Source organism: Pectinophora gossypiella, chromosome 14 (assembly GCF_024362695.1).
Source record: "Pectinophora gossypiella chromosome 14, ilPecGoss1.1, whole genome shotgun sequence".
In the NCBI taxonomy this organism is placed as follows: Eukaryota; Metazoa; Arthropoda; class Insecta; order Lepidoptera; family Gelechiidae; genus Pectinophora; species Pectinophora gossypiella.
The window spans coordinates 4,560,793-4,582,693 of NC_065417.1; the positions used below are offsets into that span (position 1 = coordinate 4,560,793).

The window sequence follows — 21,901 nt, forward strand, 5'->3', positions numbered from 1 at the left end:
GTAAGTCGTATTTGTTTAATATGTTCGTTAAGAAGTCGTTATTTTTCCTCCGGCCAAGTAGGTAATGCCATCTGCGGCAAATCTACAATAAGTCACGTCAAAAAAAAAGAAGTTATTTTTTCGTCATTATTGTAATGTGTCAAAACGGCGTGCGGTTAGGTATTTAAGGTGACATAATTTATGTAGACAGCTCATTACTCTTCGTTCTACTACTTTTAGGGGTAAATAGAGACTGCTTTGTTAATTTAATTACAAATTTGTAGATATATACACTGTTATTGTCATACATAAAAGTCTTAATTTTAGTAATTGTCTTAGCGATATTTGTGTACAACTTGCTTTTATGGAAGAGCGGAGTCTCCTGACATAGTCACTACGCTTAAAAGGAGACTCCAATAACCTTCATTACTGTAAATAGTTGCTATCAAATAAATAATTTTGAATTTTGTTTTTTTTTTTAATTCTGAGTTGTTAATATTTTATATATAATTATATGATGTAGTAGTATTTAATATATCTAAAATAAATAAATCTAAAATACCCGATATACGTATTGTCTCAACGTTCTAATATTGTAAGGAACAATTATTTTTTTTTTATTTATTTAAACTTATACAAACTTATAAACTAAAAACAATAGATCACATCAATAAACCCCAAAAGGGTTTGTCCTGATGAACATTCCGCTTTAAAATTACTACAATTTACTTAAACTATTGATACCCACTACGCGCCACAATAGGTACCGAGTACGATCATCGGGCCGGCTGCAAACATACATACAAACATACAAACATAAACAATACATCCATCAAATATTTTTCTTTAAGCAGAGACGGAGTTTATTTTTGTTATAGATGGACTACTTCTATGAAATATCTTTTTATTTAGTTTTCCTTGTTTCCTTCGTTTTCTCTTTTTCTAGTCCTTTGGCAAAGTGGCCTTCCAGGTTCCAGAGGCCTTTTACCAATGTCTCCATATCTCTGGGCGCCATCCCACTCGCGTCAGAAGAGCACAGGCGGAAGGCAAGAGGGAAACCACTGCCCCATTTTTCCTTAAAAAGCAGCATGGAGAATGCTACATCGACAAGAGCGTGGCTCTTAAATTAGTGATGTGGTGATGATCAATATCTCCATCCACTTATGTCAGTGGGCGGCCGGCGATTACATCATAATCAGTAAACCCAGCGGACTATTTCGAGACCTACGTGTCACGTAGTGGTCGACGACAGGCACCGTTACCCTCATTAAAGTTTGGATCAGAGGTAATTCGGTAATCACTTCGTTATTTGCTTAGAAGATTGAAGTATGATTTTATGATTTGGATTTAGGGATGGACGGAAGCACGCAATAGCAATTGTCTTCTTATAGGCGTACCTACTAGATAAACAAAAGGATTTGCTTTTAAAATGACTTAGACTTCTAAGTCATTTTGAAGAGGTAATGATAATTATGATGATAAATCGTCATCAAAAGATGATCGATCATTATTCGATTGAAAGTTTTGATTCTTGCTCGTATTATCGTGTAGTTTTAATGCTATTTATACTTGAAACTTGGTACTATCAAATTATGAAGATAATCAGTCGGAAAAGGGAATTCAGTTTGATTGACGATTCAAACTTATGTTACCTATCGAATAAAGATATTTTTGAATGTGAATTTGTATTGATTCAATAAAAAACTCATCCTCTATCACCGTCAGTCACTCAGAAAGAAATCAGAATCCCTCATCTCATTCCAACAACCCATATTTTTCCAAGCTAATCCTATCATCAGCACAAAAAAGGTAATAAAACTTCCTCTTTGATAAGTCCAGGTAACAATTTTACAGGGAACCGGAACATTTGCGTCGGATGCTATCGGTCCTCGGCATAAATTATACTAAAATGGTACTCCTAGTCCTAGACTATGCAAGTGACTGGAGCGAGTAGCTGATATCGAAAAGGCGAGTGCATCATTGTGGAAAGAGCATTCACTGGTTCATACTATCTTTGATTTTATATTTATGTAAAGGAAATCTCTGAACGCTCGATTTCCCTCATTCAGCGCTTATTGCTATCCAACATTATTCTCTTAGATGTCGCTCTGAACCGAGATTTGCGCCCAACTGAGCACCCTCATGCCTGTTGTCTTCAATTTTGTATCGGATGGGAGACCTCAGCTCTTCCCATTTGTCCAGCCATGAAGTTAATGCCACGTGCGGCAAATCTACACTAAGTCACGTCAGAAAAAATTAAAGTACCTATAATATTAGTGCAGTTGACGTACAATCACGCAAAATAAAATTAATTGCAAATGCATACATACCTATAATTCGTGTACGAAGGATTTTTGACTAACGAGTGAGATAATCGGGGCCAGAGGCATGTTTAGGAGCCTAGTACCCAACAAGTAATAATGTAAACAAAGCATGGTGAAATAACCCGAGGCTCATGCTATGTTGATCTATAAAAGACATTTAAAACTGAAAATGCTGTATAATATGTTCAGTTGCTTACTTACTCCAGTAACTCACATCGTGTAGAAGCACCAATAGGGCTTAAATATCTGGAGTGTAAGCGTCCTATTTTTAAAGCCACGCCGGCGGTCGGCCATCATTTTTCAAGCTTAATTGAATAGTGCCGTGCCAGAACCGATGGTGGTTAATTTGTTTGTCTGGCGGAAGGACGGCTTAAGCCCGATATGGGTGGGAGAAGCTCACATAAGACTCAGTAATTAAGCTGAGGTATTTGCGTTCGTGCCTGGAATTTCCCAAATGCGACAATTTCCAGAGTTATATTTGGAACGGCTTATTTGTGTAAATGTTATGTTGTGTGTAGGCGGTTCTAAAATTAAAAATATATAATAAAAAAACCTTTATTTCTAACGAAAAGGTTACATTTACAGTACCTAAGACCGATTATCGAGCTAGATTAAAAGATCTGTGGTTGCCTCTACTAAATATGGAAACTGTAACAATTTTTAAAGCTAAATAATGTATATACCTAACATACCGAATTAAATCTTTCTCCTATTAGAGAGATGTCAACAGACTACGATCACAAAATGATGTTTATGAAAAACTATTTTATAGCGGCAAACTTGACTAACTGATGATCACGTGCTCAGCGGTGAAGGAAAACATCGTGAGGAAATTCACATATTTACCCGAGAAATGCGTTTCCAAGGTACGGTCAAGAGCATTAATATGACACTTTGGTACCATGTCACACTAACTTTTTTGACAAATTGAACTGTAAGTCTCATTAAATGTCAAATATGTTAGTGCGACAGAGTCCTAAGGTGGGTACATTATATTGCTCATGATTGTAGGTATATGACTTAATATGTATTGGGCTGGTTTTCTCTTCGCGGATTGTAAGATCAGACAGGCATGGTAGCTTCTGTAAAAATACCGGACCTGTTAAATTTACGATTTAGGTAAGCGGATCCTGTGAAAACGGGATAATCTATGGTAATCTATCTTGATCAATTAATACGAAAATTAGCTGCATGTTTCCTTCTGATAACTTGTGATAATTCTCATACCAAACTATAACGAATACCTTAAAAAGAGAACTGGACTGCCATTAACCCAGTACCAATACAATTATTGGAGTATTGTAGATGTTTAACGACGACATAAAATACACTTATGAGTATGATTAAATTTTTGTTGAAATTTTATATAGAAAAGGCAGCCCCCGACGGATATTCCTCGGTTATGTATTATGGTAAAATTATATCTATTACTGATCTATTCCCGAGATATCAAATCTTGTTTAGAAAGTATTTTTAAGTCTATTATAATATTTCATTACATAATAATTGGGTTAAGTCGGAGGTTTTGAGTTATTTTATTCTTTTTCGATGAGATTTTTACCGTCGTGGGATTTTTTCAAAATTTTTAATTTTGCTTAGTTTTCACTAAGAAATAAACGGAAAAATGATGATGATCCGCCACCAGAGTTCTCAAAAGTACTTTTGTTATCCGAAAATATATGAATATGTCCCTTCGCAAAATTGAGTCGTAGCAAGTTTTTGGTGATAATTATTTTCCTTTTTAAGCAATGTTAACACATTTTTTACTGACTACCGTTTATTGTGTATGAATATAAGTGATATAAGTATTACTAGTATTATAAGTATTAACGGAAGGCGATTGGGGCAACCACCGTTCTACAAGCCCTATCTATGGAGTATTGAAGGCGATTACTCCACCGACAAGAGCGCAGCTCTTAAATAAAGAGAGAGAGAGTTTTCACTAACAACGTTTTCTCGGTTATTATATACGGTGATACGGCTCACCACCTATACACATAAGTCTAACAGACAGCTCGGTGATATTATGGGTAGCTAGTTCATCTTGCAATGGATGGAACTTTGTATTTAGGATATAGATAATCGTGAGCTTATTTATATGTATAATAAGAGGAAGTTTATGTATATCTTTCAATTGTCTAGCAACTGAATTAGGTATACAATGGTATAGTGTCCCCATTCGGTGTGCATTCTTAAAAGGATTTGTGAATCTTCGAATTGTAAATGCAACATGCTATATTTGTCTATGGATGTCTTCACACAATATAATTACTAGGTACTATAAATAATCTCTGTCAGAGTGGGAAGACTAAACTACAAATAATCTGAAGCCATCTTGCTTCTTGGTCTTGTCATGTATATTTTTTTTTTTTTTTCGGTATCACCTCATCACCGACAGAGAAGTATATCAAGTTAGACAGTACTGGCGTTATCGATCCTGAAACGCGCTAACGAAGATTTCATAGCGCAGCTCAAATATAAAATTTCTAACGTAACACTGTTAGTTCGTCGAACCCTAGTCACACTCCAACTTGTGGCTAGCGAGGTACTATGAACTGGGGGGTTAAAAAGGCCACATTGAAGCAATTCTTCTACAAAAGCAAAATTGCTATTTGACATTTGCGCATATAAAAGTAACTGTGCAATGCAAACAAATGTCATATTGCAATATTGCTTTTTTAGATGAATTGCTTCGATAACCCCCCTGTTCGTACCTCGAAAACAACGGCGACTGCTCATCCTTACTGCCAAAGGTTTCGCGTTCGACCTTATTATAGATTCTATAACATATAATCATGTAGTGCATTATGATATTATCTTAAGAACGTCTTAATCGAGACCATTACCTCATTATCCATCCATTATGGAGTGTTCGTGGCATAATAACCAGTCTATTAACGGAGACCTGCCGACCCCGTATCGTTACTGTTGAGTACTAAATTAATGGAAGATATATAGTGCTTTTAAACCCCGCTTCTGTGCACTTGAGTCGTCTATCGAGGACTTTATTGGGCGTAATAAGGGCGGAAAGGGGGCTATTTGAATTTTAAAAAGAACAATTTTTTTTTCTAAGGCTCAACAACTTATCGATTTAATCCCTGTCGAGTAGTGACGGAGGTGACAAATCGTCAGTAGAAAATTTAAGATATCTCAATTGCTTCTTCTTATCGTGTGGGTTGTGAGGTGGAATACCAACCTCATCAACCCTGCTGTCAGAGTTATTACTGAGCCACCAAAGGCCCCTGACATGGCTCATGTAACGACTACATACTTACATCAGTAAGTAGTAACCGGGACCAACGGCTTGAAATGTCTTCCGAAGCACGGATCATTTTACTTTCGGATAATCAGGTGATCAGCCTGTAATGTCCTAACCAAACTAGGGATCACGAAGTGATTTTTGTGATATGTCTCCACCAGGATTCGAATCCGGGGCCTCCGGATCGTGAGCCCAACGCCTAGATAACGGAGGCTGTTAAATCTCATTTGCTAAAATAAGTTTATTTGAATCTTACCCCAAAAGCAAACCCCACAGCCAACTAAATTATTCCCTAGCAACATCGCACGAGGAGGCAATATTTTCCCAATATAATCTCGAAAGATCAACAGGTAACCTTTGTTTACTCAACTTAGTTAGCTTAGGAACAAAGCCAGCCATATCTGAGATTACACGGATTTTGGCGTCTTTGTCCAAACCACGACGTATTTAATTACAAGGCCCTACCCACAGGCTGCCCCAGATATGACCCTGTGTTAAAGCTATATTTGGAGCACCCTTTGATATGTTCACTTCATTTGCTCGAATTGAGATAGCTAGCTCTTAATGTGTTTCTGCGAGTCCATGATGAGAGCAAAATGAGTTTTGCTTTAAATATTTTGGAGTGCTTCAAAAGTTTTATGAAAATTTGGGAGCGAAACTACGACGTAGGAGGTTGGGAATGTAAATTAAAAATGTATATGATCATGAAAATGTATGACTAATTTAATTTCCTTTTTTTTAAATATAGGCTTGCGTTTGACCACAATTGTAAATTACAATGACAATTTGATGTACATTGCGGGGTGTGTGATCACAAATATTTTCAGTTTCAAATTAGCTACGTAATGAACACCAAATTGTCGTTGTAATTTATAATTGTAAGTTTTATGAAACAGGCCCCTGCTGGTAAGTGACGATGTGGTCTAAAGTGGACCACGCTTACCTAGAAAATGTCTATTCACTCTAGCCTTGAAGACTCTCAGATTATAACGAGATTTCATGCTTACTTTTTCGAGAGCCAGCATAAATGCAAAAAACATTAGAACTAAAATTTATTTCAAATTATTTTTTGAGAACTTAAAACTTGACTCTTATGAGGGGTACATTGTTTTAAGTTTACGCGGTTATTATCATAATTAAAGCACATAATAACGGGTTCTTACCCCCATTTAAACGCGGTAAGAACCCGTTATTATGTGCTTTACTTATGAGGGGTTACTTTAGCTCTTTACATAAACTTTAAAAATCGTGTAAATTACTGTAAAAACAACAGGAGTAACTTTCTTGCTGGACTAGATGTGTACTCTTCTATTTTTAAAACGTAAAAGCAATACTTCTTGTACAATAGAGCTTTATTTAATGTCTTTCTAAGAATACATTTATTCGATTCCTACACAATTCGCTCTGTCCTGGCTCTTTGTGGATGCACCCTATTAAAATTCTAGCCAGGTATCCTTTAGATAATGCATTAGTTGTATGCTGTATTGTTTTACTGTATGTCACTATTGTTTCTTCGATATTCTTGTATCGAGTATTCTGTTTTAGTTAACAGGCTTTCTTCATCTCTTCTTGTGGTGACTGTATAAAGAGCCGATAAAAAATGATTATTCTTCCTGTCGTAATATTTTTATTTCTGAGTAAGATCTAAATACTCTAGTATACTACTAGACTGCGGAAGTAACGCCAAGTCATATAACACGTCTGTGTACAAGCCATTTTATTAATATTTTTTATTTTAATCTGCAATCTTATAAGCACAAACTCTAACTTCAAAACTATCTTTATTCAGTAGATAACATAGTTCAGTTTAAATCGTAAAATTTTTGATCCAGCAATATTTAACCTAAAATAGGACAAGTTTTCCACTGTTCTAAATCACCTTGTTTCAGCACTTATCAGCTCAAAAAAAACTTATCCCAACCATAAATTAAAACGACAAGAGGATTCCAACGATCCGACAGAATTGCATGTGGATGAAAAGAATAAATAAAAAATAACGTCCCTTTAAAAATAAATAGAATATAAATAGCCCAGTGGTGTTAGAATATGGGATAAGACGGTTATATCGCGTCTGATTCAAATAGTCGTGAGTCGACCCGCGCGCGCTCATGGCGTCGACTAAAATTATATTCGTGTTTATTTTGTTATCGAATTCGTTAAAACATTTCCACTTCACTAAAACCACACTGACTTTATTGTGAAATTAAAACTGTCAACTGTGAATGTAGAATAAAAGTCTTGAGGAATAAAAGTGTAGATACTAAGTGCGTGAAATAACTTAGTGTTTTTAAATAAAAATAGTGTCTGTTGATTTTGGCTAAAGTCAAAGTTTTACCTACATAAAAATGATTGGTCGCTTTACTTTTTAGTGTTTGCGTAACGACGCGAATTGAAACAATAGTGCGTATAAGTACTCAAGTGTCAGTGAATAAAAGAAACAAATCTTTTGAAGCTTGAAACTTAATTATGAAGTAATTTATTTTATTACTTATTGATTATAAAGATAGCTGTGACTCTAGTTATATCTAAACGAACAAGAATATCTAAGAAGTTTGTCGTGCCAACAGCAGTGTGGGTGTGTGTTATATTTGTGCTAAAATAAGTGTTTATACTGTACAAACTATATATAACCTGTGGAAATGGTCGAAGTAGCCGAAAGGGCCTGCAATAATTTCTTTAGAACATTTCTCCCTGTAAGTTTCATACACATAATTTACTTTCCATTACATTAACTTTGTCGATTTATCGCGATACGCACCAATATTTCTTTGGGATACTTACCCTGAGTATAATGCAAAGCTTTAGGTAAACCATAGAATAAGGAATAATAAATAACCTCAAGTCAATTTTTACAAACCTGTTTTTATCTCTATATGTCGTGTACCTGACCAAAGTTTTAATTTTCGAATCTATCTCGTTACAATACTAACAAATATACTTTATTACATTGAAATTATGTTAACAGTTACAGACTTATCGTTTAAAGCGATTTCCTCCAGGCCACCATAAGGTGGCATGTTGCTGTGTTTGTTTTGTTGTCTAGACGATTCAAGCAAAGTTTACAAGGAATTCGTAATTGTAGAATTTCGCCTAAGTATCTTAGACATAAAACATAGAATCGAAAATAACTGACTACAGTAAAACTACAGTGAGGATAAAAACTGTTGAGTGTTCCTAAATTTTGACAGTCCTCCATACTGTCCAGCTAAAATTCGTGATAAATTGCAGAGCAACGTGGAGGATGAGTTATCTGAAGGATGAGTTACGAAAAAGAAAAGCCATCTGTTTGAAAAAGGTAGTTTTGATTGAAAATAATATTGGTTCCCGATCTTAGGGAACAAATGTAACACTATGTTTTGCAGTTAAACGCTGCGCAAAGGGTTGTAGTGTAAACATATAATCAAATCAATATGTTTGTTTACTCAAACAGTATGGGGAACTGTCAAAATTTAGAACACTCAACAGTAGCAACACCTGATGGTTGAAATAGGCAGTTTTCATTTTCATTGAACTGCACTTATGTTCAATGTGAACCTAAAAGTCTATTAACAAAGAAATATACATAAAAAATATATAACAGCCTACATACGCCCCACTGCCAGGCACAGACCTCCCCTTTATCAACTGGAGGGGGTACGGAGCATACTCCACTACGCCGATTAAAAAAAATAAAGATACAGTCAATCAAACATAATGTATGAACAAGAATTACGAACAAAAATTCCACACGCACCTTTGCATTGCTTATCTTAAGCGACAATGAACTCTAACCCCACTCATATCTCAAAATAAAATTAAAATGACGTTCGTTACACACACATGCACAACTCCGACATTTCCTTATTTCGCAAAGCCCAAACAAATAAAGCACAATTATTCATAACAACGATTTGAAACTTTGAAACCGAGCCAAATATTTGTCCTTGGACAACTTATCTTCGAGACAGCAAGGCGAGATTTTTTTTTCGTTTTATTATCTACTAACGATTAAATATATCTTGACATTCCACGGGAGGAATGTTAGTATCATCCATACGAAAAGTATAAGTAGAATAGCAGAATGTACCATAGACAGATAGATAAATACTTTATCGAGCACAATGGACACAAGATACAGAAATAAGGACAACAGATACAAAAAGGCCCAATAGACGGGTTTATTGCTCATGTCGCAATTTCTTCCAGGCGACCTTTGGGTACAGGAAAAATGATCATTATCATCCTCAGCTTGTTACAGAAATGAAAGAAAGAAAGATAAATGATTTATTTCTTTTAAGGACTCGATTAAGAAATCGATTAAGGGATCACAGATTTTACGACTAAATCCGTACAGGTTAAGTGAATTAAAAAGAAACTAGGCCTCAACGTCTACGCTAAGTAGCATCGCCTGTTCATAATTATTATTAATTCATTGCTCCTCTGTCTACCCCTTGGGGGATACAAGCGTGAAGCGTGATTAACGGCCTCTTGTAACCGTAGTCCAGTGGTTGAGCGTTGGGCTCACGATCCGGAGGTCCCGGGTACGAATCCCGGGGGACATATCACAAAAAAAAACACTTCGTAATCCCTAGTTTGGTTAGGACATTACTGGCTGATCACCTGATTGTCCGAAAGTAACACGATCTGTGCTTCGGAAGGCACGTTATGCCGTTGGTCCCGGTTACTACTTACTGATGTAAGTACGTAGTCGTTACATGAGTCATGTCAGGGGTCTTTGGCGGCTGGTAATACACATCACAACCCACATTTTATGTATTATATACCTTCACAAAGTCAAATTCAACCAAAACACACCACCCGATTTAAAAGTTCTATCTAAAAGAATTTCGACGTATTTTATACCTCGTTATGGAACCACTATCTACGAGTATTCGTATTAATAACGTTTATTTCATAGCAAATGTCTTTTGCAGAATACGACTGCATTTAAAAGAAAATCTCGGCCAAATTCGTAAGAAGCGAGGAAAATGAGAACGAATATACACATTCAGTTATACATTAAACCAGGCAGTTATTTCCAGGCGAGTAATTAAAGGGATTTATTTACAGTAAACATCTCACATAACAATAATTCAGGTTTATTTCTTGTTTATTAACATGTTATTTGTATTAAATCAGTAAAACGTGCCATAAATGCTGCATTAACGTTTTCCAAAGCATTTATTTCTGTCTGTCGCAATCCCATATACACAAATGATAAAAGTTCTATTCCGAAATTAGATTTTTGTATCGCATGTTCATGTTTTTATTTCATTTAATTTGTAAATAGCCACTAAGACTTTGAAATTGTCCATGTAATACGTTACTGGATAACCCATGAAGTTATTATCTAAACAAAAGAAATCCTGTAGTGTAGTGTGAAGGTATTTAACCCTTCACCGACATTTTCTTCTCCATAATTATACCATATTTTATTAACGAAATCCTTTCTCTACTTTCCAGGCTGTCAACTCCCCACCTCTGCCCCACCGGGACCTCTCCACGAGCTCCACAGCGTACCGTCCATACAACGACGAGTATGCTTCCATACAACGCCGCGTGGACCGCCCGGTTCAACCAGAACCTGACCCCAAAAAAGAGAAGAAGTGGTCAATCGGCAAACTCTTCAGGAGAAAAAAGAAAGAAGATGAAACAGCTTCTTCGTCAGAAACGGATGAAGGCGTCAGCACCCGATCGCCATCTAAAAGAAAGGCTAAGAAAAAGAAGCGTACTCCAGCAGTCAACAACTTTGACCACATAGTGATCAGAGATACACGACGAGCGCAAAGTCTAGCAAAGCCTAACGTTCGTGAACTAGCCGATGATGGTGTTCTATCAGATCCGTCAGCAGGTTTCATCAACTACAGAGCAAAAAATCCAGAGCTCTACAAAGAGTCAAAAGAATCCCTAAGTCTAAGAGATGATTTCACGACGAGTAAGACCCGAAGTGGCTTAGAGACCCCTTCTAAGAAAACTAGAAAAGGACGATTGAAAGCTAGAGTGGAAGCCTTAAGAAACAGTATGCGAGCTGAATCGAGTAGTGATGAAGAGTCATTGAAGTCATCAAATTCGTCGTCTATGGTGCGCTTCAGAAGTGACGACTCCTTGATGAGATCGCGAGACAGTTCGCTTAACAAAAGATCTCGAAGTGCTCGAAATGAAAGATATATCAAGAGGTTGTCTCGCGATGAAGAAAACCAACTGAACAAAGAAGCCGAGCTCTTACAGCAAGGCTACACGAAAGCTGAAGTAGAAATGCTGACGAGAACACCAACAAGTCAAAGCAGCGGCTACGGAACTTGTAAAAGGGAACAACCGAATAAAATCAAACAAGAACAGATATACCCCGCCGATGCCAACCGACGTCCAATGAAATCGGAATCTATATCATCATTCCCATCAACCCAAAGTTACCCTTCATCTATTAACTTCAACGCTAAAGTTAACAACGAGCATATTAACTATTCCATTCAATACCCGAACAGTAACACGAACAGGGAACCGCTTTACGCAAATAACAACAGGGAGAGAAGTGTCAGTCACTCGTATGAAAACCCTGACAGCGTGATGTGCGTCAAGTTTCCTTTAGGCAATGTCACAAATATAAAGAGAGAAGAAAAAGCCCCGCCAGTGCCACCTCCTCGTGACATGCAAAGAAAGGTCGCCACCCCTATATCGATGTATTACGAGAATAATCCCTTGGTAGCCGACCGAATCGGCAGCAACCAGAATATAGTGCATGGTGTACCTAACAATGACTTTGAAAGAGTCATGAGACGAAGTCAGGATAGATCACTAAGTCACGGACTTAATGGTTTACGACGACCAATATCGAACTCCGAAGATCATATTGCAATGCAGAACAACGAGTACATGCAAAATTTTCAATATAAAAGTGAACAGCCTCGAAGACCAGCCTCAGTATCAGCTGAGCCAAATCACTACGGTCTATATGCCAATACTCCACCATGGAGAAAGAAGTATGAGCAGCCTGCAATCGTCAAACCAGAACCTGTCCAATCAAGACAGGATTTCCTATACTTCGCTGATCAAAGCCCTAGATCACGAAGACCTATAAGCATTAAACCTAGTCAAAATGGATACGACAATCAATATTTAAGTGACTCCCAAGCATCTCTTACCATGACTGAAAATGTTTACAGAAGACCAAGAAATGCCTCAGATTTTTGGAAAAAATTAGACGATGCCGAAAGACAAAGAAGACAGCAACATATTTTTGCTAACACTAGAAGTAACAGTGATTATTCAAGTAATACCCAATTGCATCGCCCAGCCTATTTTGATCAAAACAAAAGTCAAAATAGAATTGAGAACACTGACATACAAAACAAGAACAAAATTAATTTCGGCTCGAAATCTTTAGACACTACAGATGGTGCTAAAATGTGGAAAGCCACAACGGAGTATAAAAGATCAGTTACAGTTGAACCACCTAAAACAGTTACATCACCCAATTCTAAAACTCATACCCGACATAAATCTGATACCTTTATACCCAGTACTTACCAAATGCCTTCGGATGACGAAAAAAGCTCGGAAAGGCGAAAGTCTACCAATCTCGACGATGCTCTCAATGAATTGGAGGCAATTTACAACAGTTTAGGATTAGGTGACGAAGATTTATTGGATAGAGCCGAACGTCGAGAATTGATGACTCCGAAATTTAACGACCATTTCAATGATTGGAATGGAAACGATGACGAAGTACAGTTGAGAAGTCAACCCACAACACCACTGAGGCGTGTACCTAGAAGATCAACTTTGCCAGATAAATTGCAAGATGACATGGCATTCCGCAGAATGAACTCTTTGCCAAAAGATAAGCCAAATTACAAGGAAGCTCAAGCACAAATAAGTTACATGTTGGCTTCCCCTATATATGTACCATACGCATCCGATGATGATGCACACTCTTTACGAAATGAACCTGATGTTGTTCATGATGATGTGGTATACAGAAATATTAAGCAAACAAATAACAGGTTAAAAACCTTAGACCCTGAACCACCTTTTGGTATACCTCGGGGACCAGTTTCACCAGCCCCCCATAGTGACTACTTACATGCTACACCTGAAAACAAAGGACGATCACGATTTATACCAAGGAGATCACCAGATCTAGTCTCTGATGATTTAGCTTATCGAAGCTTGAGAAAAGATAATAGAAATTCAGGTTTGTTCAACGGAGAAGAATATAATGGTCATATAAATAACAATCACAGTTACTCAGAATTCCCCTTTAGTAAAGATTCACCTTCAAACATCAAAAAGAAACGAGCAGTAAGGTCGTTATCTGCTAACATATTTACTATGATACAGAAAGAGATCGATGACGCACTAAATATGAGTAAGATGGCAACGTTACAAAAAACTCATAGTAATAGCGATGTCATGAAACGCCTCCGCGAAACCTTCGAGAAAAATGACAACGATCAGGACAATCACTATCCTCGTAATAAGGTAAAACAAAGACACAATACTGTCAGTCTTTTTGTCAATAACACCCATGCACCTACCCACCATTTCGCAAAAGACGATTCATTCATTCATAGTGACGATAAATACCTTGGTAAGCCTCCATCTTGTGATAAGTCCAAAAGCTCATCTCCATCAAACAGATCACCACAAGCATCCAAACGTTCATCTAAAGATGAGTTTCAACAAGTTCTAAGCATGCTAGCACAGGAAGCTATGGATACCAGTAATAAGTTAGGAGTTGCTTTGGCTGAATTAGATAAGAATAGAAATAATACTGAGAAGAAGTCGGATGTCCAAAGTAGAATCACTGATAGCAGACTTAACTTTTTAAATGGCTTGACCAACAAATCTTATGAAGAGTCAATGCCTGAAATCAAACACGTCAAAGTGCATTCAGAAGTTATCAGCGAAGCTAAACCACAGAACCCAGTTAACAATATTGAAGAGCAATCGAAAGCCCAGAAAACTGAAGACAGTCTTTTAGCAATATCAGACCAATTACACAAAGTTGAAGACCAACTGAAACATAGTTTTGAAAAGGAATTGAACTTCGACGATGAAAGTTTGAGACTGTCTTCGTATATAGCAAAAGCTGAAGAAGAATTAAAAGCACAAGAATCAGTCGCGGTTACCGATAGTAAGTTAATACCAGATGTCGTCCCACTAAAAATTCAAAATGATTCTATCAAAGTTGAAAATGTAAATACTACAGAAAATAAGGTTCAAATGGAACCAGTTTTGCCAAAATACAATTCTCTAAACCCTTTCTTAAACTCAGATGACAAGATAAAAGAGATTAATGAAATTAACGCCTTTAAAGAATTGAAAGACGGCATATCCGACTTGATCGCAGGCATATCACAAGTGAACGATAAATTATTTGTTCCAAAAACTTCCAAACCTGAAAGTGAGAAAGCAAACCCAGGGAAGATAACGGGTATTACCGAAGCCAGTGAAAAACTAAGCCAAGTGACTCAAATTGATAGCAAACAAGAAGTTCCTTGTAGGGCTTCGGTTAATCTGTCTATTTACGAAGATGATTTAGAAATTAAGAAGGACGCGGCTGATTCTACTGAATACAACTCGTCAGAGGAGTTGGCCACGATATTTAAGCTAGATGGACCTATGAAAAGGCCTGCAGCGATCACTGAAAGTCAGGATGAGCCTGTGAATGCTGTTCGAGACGATTTAAGCTCGCCTAAGCTGGTGAAGTCGATGAATCAGCAACTGCGAAGGCTCTCAGTGGACCATGGCGATGAATGTGCCCCTAGTCAAAGCTCACTGCCAACTAACGTAGTCCCATGGCGAACTAAAAGGCAAAGTCACAATTCACAAAAAGAAAATCGAGGTACGTGGCCCATCATCATGCATGGTGTTTGGTTTTCATTTTAACCATTGCATCTTGCTTTTATTGTTTTCATTATCACTATATATCATTTTTTGACTGTTTGCAAAACGTGTGTAGAGCAAGGAATGTCTTGGAATATTCTTGTTAGTATTGCCTGTCTATTTCTAGGTAGTTTACTCGGATGGCGTAGGTAGATAGGAATAACAGAAACGATAATTTGTTTCGGTCTAGGTATTTTTGATCCCGATAAATGCAAGTTTAAACGATGACGGTAAAATTAAACACCGTTTCTGCGGGTATATTGAAATAAGCCCTTGCCATATTCCGTTAAACATTTTTTTCTTATTGCGGAAAGTAATTATACTTCAATACGTAACCAGGTACACGTAATTTTATAGAGTATGTTAAGAATAGAACAATAGGATGATTCCCTCGGCGTTAGGTGTTATTTTATAATATGACGTGACAAGTGTGAATATTATTAAGTTGAGTAACAAAATCTAACAACGACTATAAGTACTTACGGTCATAATATAAACTTAGTGGGAATTACTTAACTAGGTACCTGTTTAAATCATTTACCAAAATATAACAATAGGATAAATAAATATACTCTAATGAGCACACAATGATAACAAAAATAATTACCTACGACAACAAAATAGTACCTAAGTATACTCACTTATTCTAAAATTGTTTTAAAATCTCAGGGCTTGAAATATGTAATTATAATTTAGATTCTGTAAGGTCACAGAGAAAAATAAGTAAGATTATAATTAATCATAGTAATTAGCAATAATGGAAAACCGAAACAGCAGGTAGATACTTTAATGTATAATTTCGTTTAATCATATTAAACATTTTATGTAAAGAAAACGAGACATTTCCATTTTTAAAAACACAGTCCACTTATTTTTTGTTAGGTTTTGGCTAGACGCAGCTTGTGCATTTGCCACAGACATAAGTCCACTTATTGTTGAATTTAGCTGAATGAAATTATATTTTTTACATCTACTTATTCCATTTTTAAACAATGCACGTTTTACAACCAGTCACTTTACATCTAGCAAACTAACCTAGAATGTAGCGTTTGAATTTTGTTTTGGCAGACAATAACACGCAGTCGAAGCGCAGTTGGCACGACCCAGGCACTTTGATGTTAGCTTGCTCATACACGCTGATGTTCTCCCAACACCTGGCCGACCTGGACTGGCTGACACTGTTGGGCCTCCTCCTGGCTATGGTCACCATCGTCGCCATGCTTATTATTTAGATTTAGCGGCTTTATAATCTTATCTTGGTCGGTTGCAATTTGGACGAAGTTTCGTTTGAAATTGCATCGTACGTAATATTAGTTTGTGACGAAATCATTTTGGCCAGAGTGCGATCCTAACTCTAAGGTACGATTGTAATCCGTTCTGTTCTCATTTTACTATTAGATTACGATGTAGAGTTGTTGGCGCTCTTCGAGAGACATCGATTACCCTAACGTTCAAACTGAAAACTTTGATATTATGATAAAATTACTTAGGTAGGTACCTACTTAAGTACATTATTTAGTTGTGGAGTGGACTCCTCTCGCACTTATTTCGAGCTTATTCTAATTCGTCTAAGTTGATCGCGATCCGGATCGGAATTTAAATTTCGAATAAAAGCGTAAAATTATATTTAATTTATGAAGCTTTTCGAATCCAAAAAGTCTGTATATAAAACAAACTGAAGCCATCAGCTCTACATTTTAAAATTCTTGTTTGTTAATTTAGCTATGCTATTTCAATATTTTATTACTTACCTAATTGGATTTATTAATGCATTTAAATGAAGTAAAATTTAAAATTTTCGCTATTAATTACAAAGTTTTTATTTAGAAACATCAATTTGTGTTTTTATTGATATTTAAATAATTGTAAGTACCTACCTTTAGATTTAGTTTTATCACTTATTATTATGTTTGATTTTATTTAAGACATACTTACTAGTCTAACCAAAATTCGAATAGTTTTTAAGTACTTAATATAATAACATGAAATATTATTAATAAAGGTACGCGTACCTATTATAATTATATTTGATATAGTTGGTATCACATAAACGAATTTCCCGGGATTTCTTTAGCCCAGACCATAATGTCCACTATCAGTACCTATTTTGGTTAGACTAGTTCTACTGATTTGCTCTAAATATTTTACTTATGCTGTGATGATTTTAATTTGCTCTTATTAGAAAGTTCAGGTATCTACTGTTTTTTTTTATACATCATTAACATTATCGTTTGCATCACGATGTATGTGCCGAAATTGACGATCAAAAAAACTAAATTTGCATGGATTTGAATTGTTTGTATTTGCATGTATATGTTAGCTATGTGTTGTCCTTATTTTTAAGATGTTAGGTACTATTCCATCGAACTATTATTGTTAGTATTTTAAAAATAAGATTTATTTCTAAATTATTTTCGCCATATATTTCCTTCCTAAATACATTTTTGATTTATAAAATTACATTTTAATAAATAAAAACTAATATATTATTTTTGAATTAGGTATTGATTAGGTGTAAGCATTTTTCATTTTGTAAAATACCCAGTGTATCTTAGACTTATAAATAATATTTTTGATTTGCTTTTAGGTGACAACTGATTGCCGACAGTTCTGCCGACTGCAGACTACGTCGATTTAGAATTAAGTTATAAATAACAGGCCCGTAGGATATAATTTACTATAAGGATATCCAGAATTAGGTCTCTATGATTCGCAGAAATGTTTAATTCCGCTTTAAAGAGAGAAGAACTAAGGCAAAGGGGTTATGGCCAAAACAGCCCAAAAATCAATTTTGAACATGATATTATTCCATAATGACGGGCAAAGCTCTCACTGCTATTATGCCTAGATCAGGATATTATAAGATAAAAAATAAATAAGTAGTTTATATTCCGTAAACTGATTATCATGTTAAATAAAACGTTTTTTTATTCAATTAATACGTATAAGTATAAAACTAAGTAATTGAAATGCTTTGTAAAAATAAGTAGTTTATTCATAAATAGTATTTTGACTTTTTGGTAGGTATTTGAACCCGGTTACGGGCCTGTAAAGTGATTTAATGTTATGCTTAGCTATCCATTTTCTGTATTTTATGATATCGTTGTATTATGTATCATGTAAACCTATGTTGATACTTAGGTACGTGTAGAGGCTTCCAGTTGTAAAAGAGCGTTATTTATATGAGAGAAAGAGTTATAATTTAAAAATAAAATGTTCAGTTTTAATTGCGTTGTTTTATTTTCACATGACTTATTAAATATCAAACAACAACATACACAGCATACCTAGTTAGTGAGATGTGGATGTACTGTATACCTATGCCTACCCCTTCAGGGATATAAGCGTTAGCGTAGACTAAATTCCTTATGTATCTACTTGATTAGAAGTAATGAAAAAGTTAATTGCTTAGCTTCATAGCATACCGGTCAGTTGACTATAAGTTCAAAAATGATGTAGGTACCTACCACCAAGCTTCCTTTTGATTGCATATCGGTGGAAATATTTGGGCTAATAGAGTAATTAATCTCATCGGCTGAGTATTCAAGCCGCTTGGATAATCATAACTAATATAATTAAAATAAAAAATATATTAAGATAAATAACGTACAATAACCCTTCAAAAGTGGACATCATAAGAATCTGTACAGAGCGCCACCTATGCGAAATTTCTAGAACTAGAACAAATGTTAATATAGTGACGCGAACCACACTAGGGTTCAAGAAAGTATTGTTATAACGCAATCTATCCAACTAACTCTGTACTTTAATAAGCACAAAGTTCTGATGATATATAAAAGTTTTAGAAAACATAACAGATGTCGCTACACGGAAATCTGCAGTTTTGATTAGCTGACTTATTTTAATACAAATTCACACAATGAAATAAAGTAGGTAAGTGTAAGTAAGTAGTAACATAGATTTTTTAAATATGAAATTATCCATTTTACAATATTACAAACTGCAATACTTACGGAAACCAATATTATTTAAAGATTGATAAAATAAAACTACCTACAATTATTTTTTTTTGGATTTACTTATTTAGCAATGGTCGAATAATACATAATGAATATTTCCTTTCCAAGAAGAACAATAATTATTATTGGTAGATTTTCCTCATAATAGTAGTTTTTAGTCAAGACAATGACAACACCGTTACTTAACTGTCAGATTTTCGCAAGAAACGTTGCGTGTTGTTGAGTTTTATTTTGCAAACGAGTTTTTGATTATTTTGATCGTCAGTTTTATACAATATTCAGTTAGTGGTAACTGGCTGTTGCAGAATTTAGTGTTTAGTGTTTTATATTTGCTGTTAAGGTTACGCTTCTCGTGGAATTTTAGTATTCGTTTGTGAACATCAACCTACTTTGTTCGTGTTGACCCGAGAGTGATTTAAAAAAGGTAACGGTTGTTTTACTACATTTTATGTAATGAAATTAATCAAACAACACTTTCTAGAACTTTTCGGCTTTAATAGTTCATACTATTAGTTTGTAATTATGTTTCATATCATATTATTGACAAAGCCGTCGGTTACTTGAATCGTGCGTGACCGTTATCTCTATGTGGTTGTTTGTGTTATTTCTGAATCACAAGACTCTTCGTAAATGGCTTGCATGATCCTTCTTATTAGGGCTTTGACCTTAAAATATATGGCTTAGTTTTTATCGCATGTTTATGTTAGAATTTTGCGGTCTAACACGACGAGCGGAGGTGCAAGGTCACCTGTGAAACAGAATGCAATAAAGGCATTTTCCTTTGCGTTGTGATAAACAACAATAATTTATTAATATGCTACTGTGAAGTTTTCTTCCTTAAGTTTTGTTCTGAAATGTACAGTTCTAGGAAAACACTAACTAATCAGTTTTTATTTGGGTAGATTTTATCTCAACCTAAATGTAGACCAGCTGATTGATATCACCAACTCACTTAAGATAACAATGACTGTGCTCTTAAAATGTCATTGAGTGTTATGACAAACTTTACAAATCACATGTTTTTTACAAATCTCCTTTAAAGGTATTCAAGTACCTACCTATCTAAAAACTATAGTTCTTTATGAAATCTTCCCACCCTGTAGGGTGGGAAGTTTAGGTGGGAATGGATTGTATCCATCAGGGCAGTTACAGAATAGCTGAAACCTTAAACATTTATTTAATGATGAGAAATATAGAACTAAACATTACAATACATATATTTACATTGAAACTGGTACAATCAACACAGAGTAACAAAATGGACAAAAAACACTACTAATAAAAAAGCTACTACATGGTAACCTACACTGGAGCAGCGTGGTGGGGTATGCTCCATACCCCCTCAGGTTGATTGAGAGGCCTGTGCCCAGCAGTGGGACATATTAGGCTATATATGTTTATGTGAGGTGATAGATGTACAAGTGTACTGTTGATGTTTGATGAGGGCAATCATCAGGTCTGAGATAGTGTGTCTCTTAAACAAAAATATTAGTTTACTAGAATACATCTTCAATAAAGTAATAAGTGCAGGAAGCACGGCAGTTAAGGGCGGATCACAAGTAGTTTACAGCCACTGGAAAAAGTTAACATTAGCTAGCTATACTTATTTAAAAATAAGTACCTATAATTACTTATGCAAACTTTTCCATAAAGTTCCCGTTACCTATTGACCTTCCCATTACAATCACCAACAATGTCACGGGTCATCTGAGGAAGTGATAAATCTTGACCATCATTTAGGACCTCAACCACGAGTACCGGTCTAAATTTAGATCTTTTCAATGGTCCCAGTAACTGGTTTCATCTGGTTAAATCTGGAACAGGAATAAGGAAGTGATAAAGGTGAGGATTGTTTATGAAGTAGATATATATTGTTATATTGTTGTTGATATATTTTGTTTTATATTTAAAAATATGCAATATTATAATGTCAATATTAACAACAGATACCAAACAAGAAATTCATGCAAGTAAAACAAAGATCTGGTCAAAACCCTAATTATCTGGACCCGACTTAGCCTATGCTCAACATGATCATGGTTTAAGCAATTAGAATTCAATCATCTATAATTAAAACTCAAAGTCAAAGTATTTACTGCATACCATATGGTAAATAGTTGTTAAAATCGATACAAATATGGACCTGGTAAGGTACAGGAAGCAACATTTAAATAACAGAATTCCAAAAACAATAAAAATAACTTAAGCCAAAAAAGTACTCTGTAAAGTGTAGGTATTTAAATAAAAAAGGTCTTTAGAATATTCATTAAATAAGCATTTTCAATCCTACTCCATTGACATTAGAAATGCTAATAGTTGAACTTGACCGTAGTAGCAAGCATGTAGTTGGCTCACTTCCACAATGCTGTTGTTGATTGGCCAACTACTATTTCATAAAATGCCCTTTATATTTATTACTTATTACAACTGAGGAAATTCCTTTATTGTTTTATAATTGTGGTTTTATGGAAACTGTACTAAAGATTATTTAA

At 35.4% G+C, this 21,901-nt stretch overlaps 2 protein-coding genes across 8 annotated transcripts in view; both read left to right on the top strand.

Annotated features, from left to right (window-relative positions):
- LOC126372433 (uncharacterized) overlaps positions 1 to 18,656 on the top strand; it is a 199,549-nt gene extending 180,893 nt beyond the window's left edge. Inside the window, exons 1-4 of one of the 5 annotated variants that reach the window (XM_050018180.1) lie at positions 7,880 to 8,255; positions 10,476 to 10,583; positions 11,005 to 15,388; positions 16,498 to 18,656. In XM_050018180.1, the coding sequence (XP_049874137.1) occupies positions 10,530 to 10,583; positions 11,005 to 15,388; positions 16,498 to 16,661 (4,602 nt within the window). In that variant the 5' untranslated portion in view covers positions 7,880 to 8,255; positions 10,476 to 10,529 and the 3' untranslated portion in view covers positions 16,662 to 18,656. Of the gene's footprint in view, positions 1 to 7,879; positions 8,256 to 10,475; positions 10,584 to 11,004; positions 15,389 to 16,497 lie in introns of those variants that run through there. The other 4 variants (XM_050018183.1, XM_050018182.1, XM_050018179.1 and 1 more) reach the window with 4 other exon arrangements.
- Positions 18,657 to 19,608: 952 nt separating this feature from the next.
- LOC126372426 (supervillin-like) overlaps positions 19,609 to 21,901 on the top strand; it is a 314,398-nt gene continuing 312,105 nt past the window's right edge. For all 3 annotated transcript variants that reach the window (XM_050018165.1, XM_050018167.1, XM_050018168.1), the window contains exon 1: positions 19,609 to 19,833. The gene's annotated coding sequence lies outside the window, so the exon portion shown is untranslated. The remainder of the gene's footprint in view (positions 19,834 to 21,901) is intronic.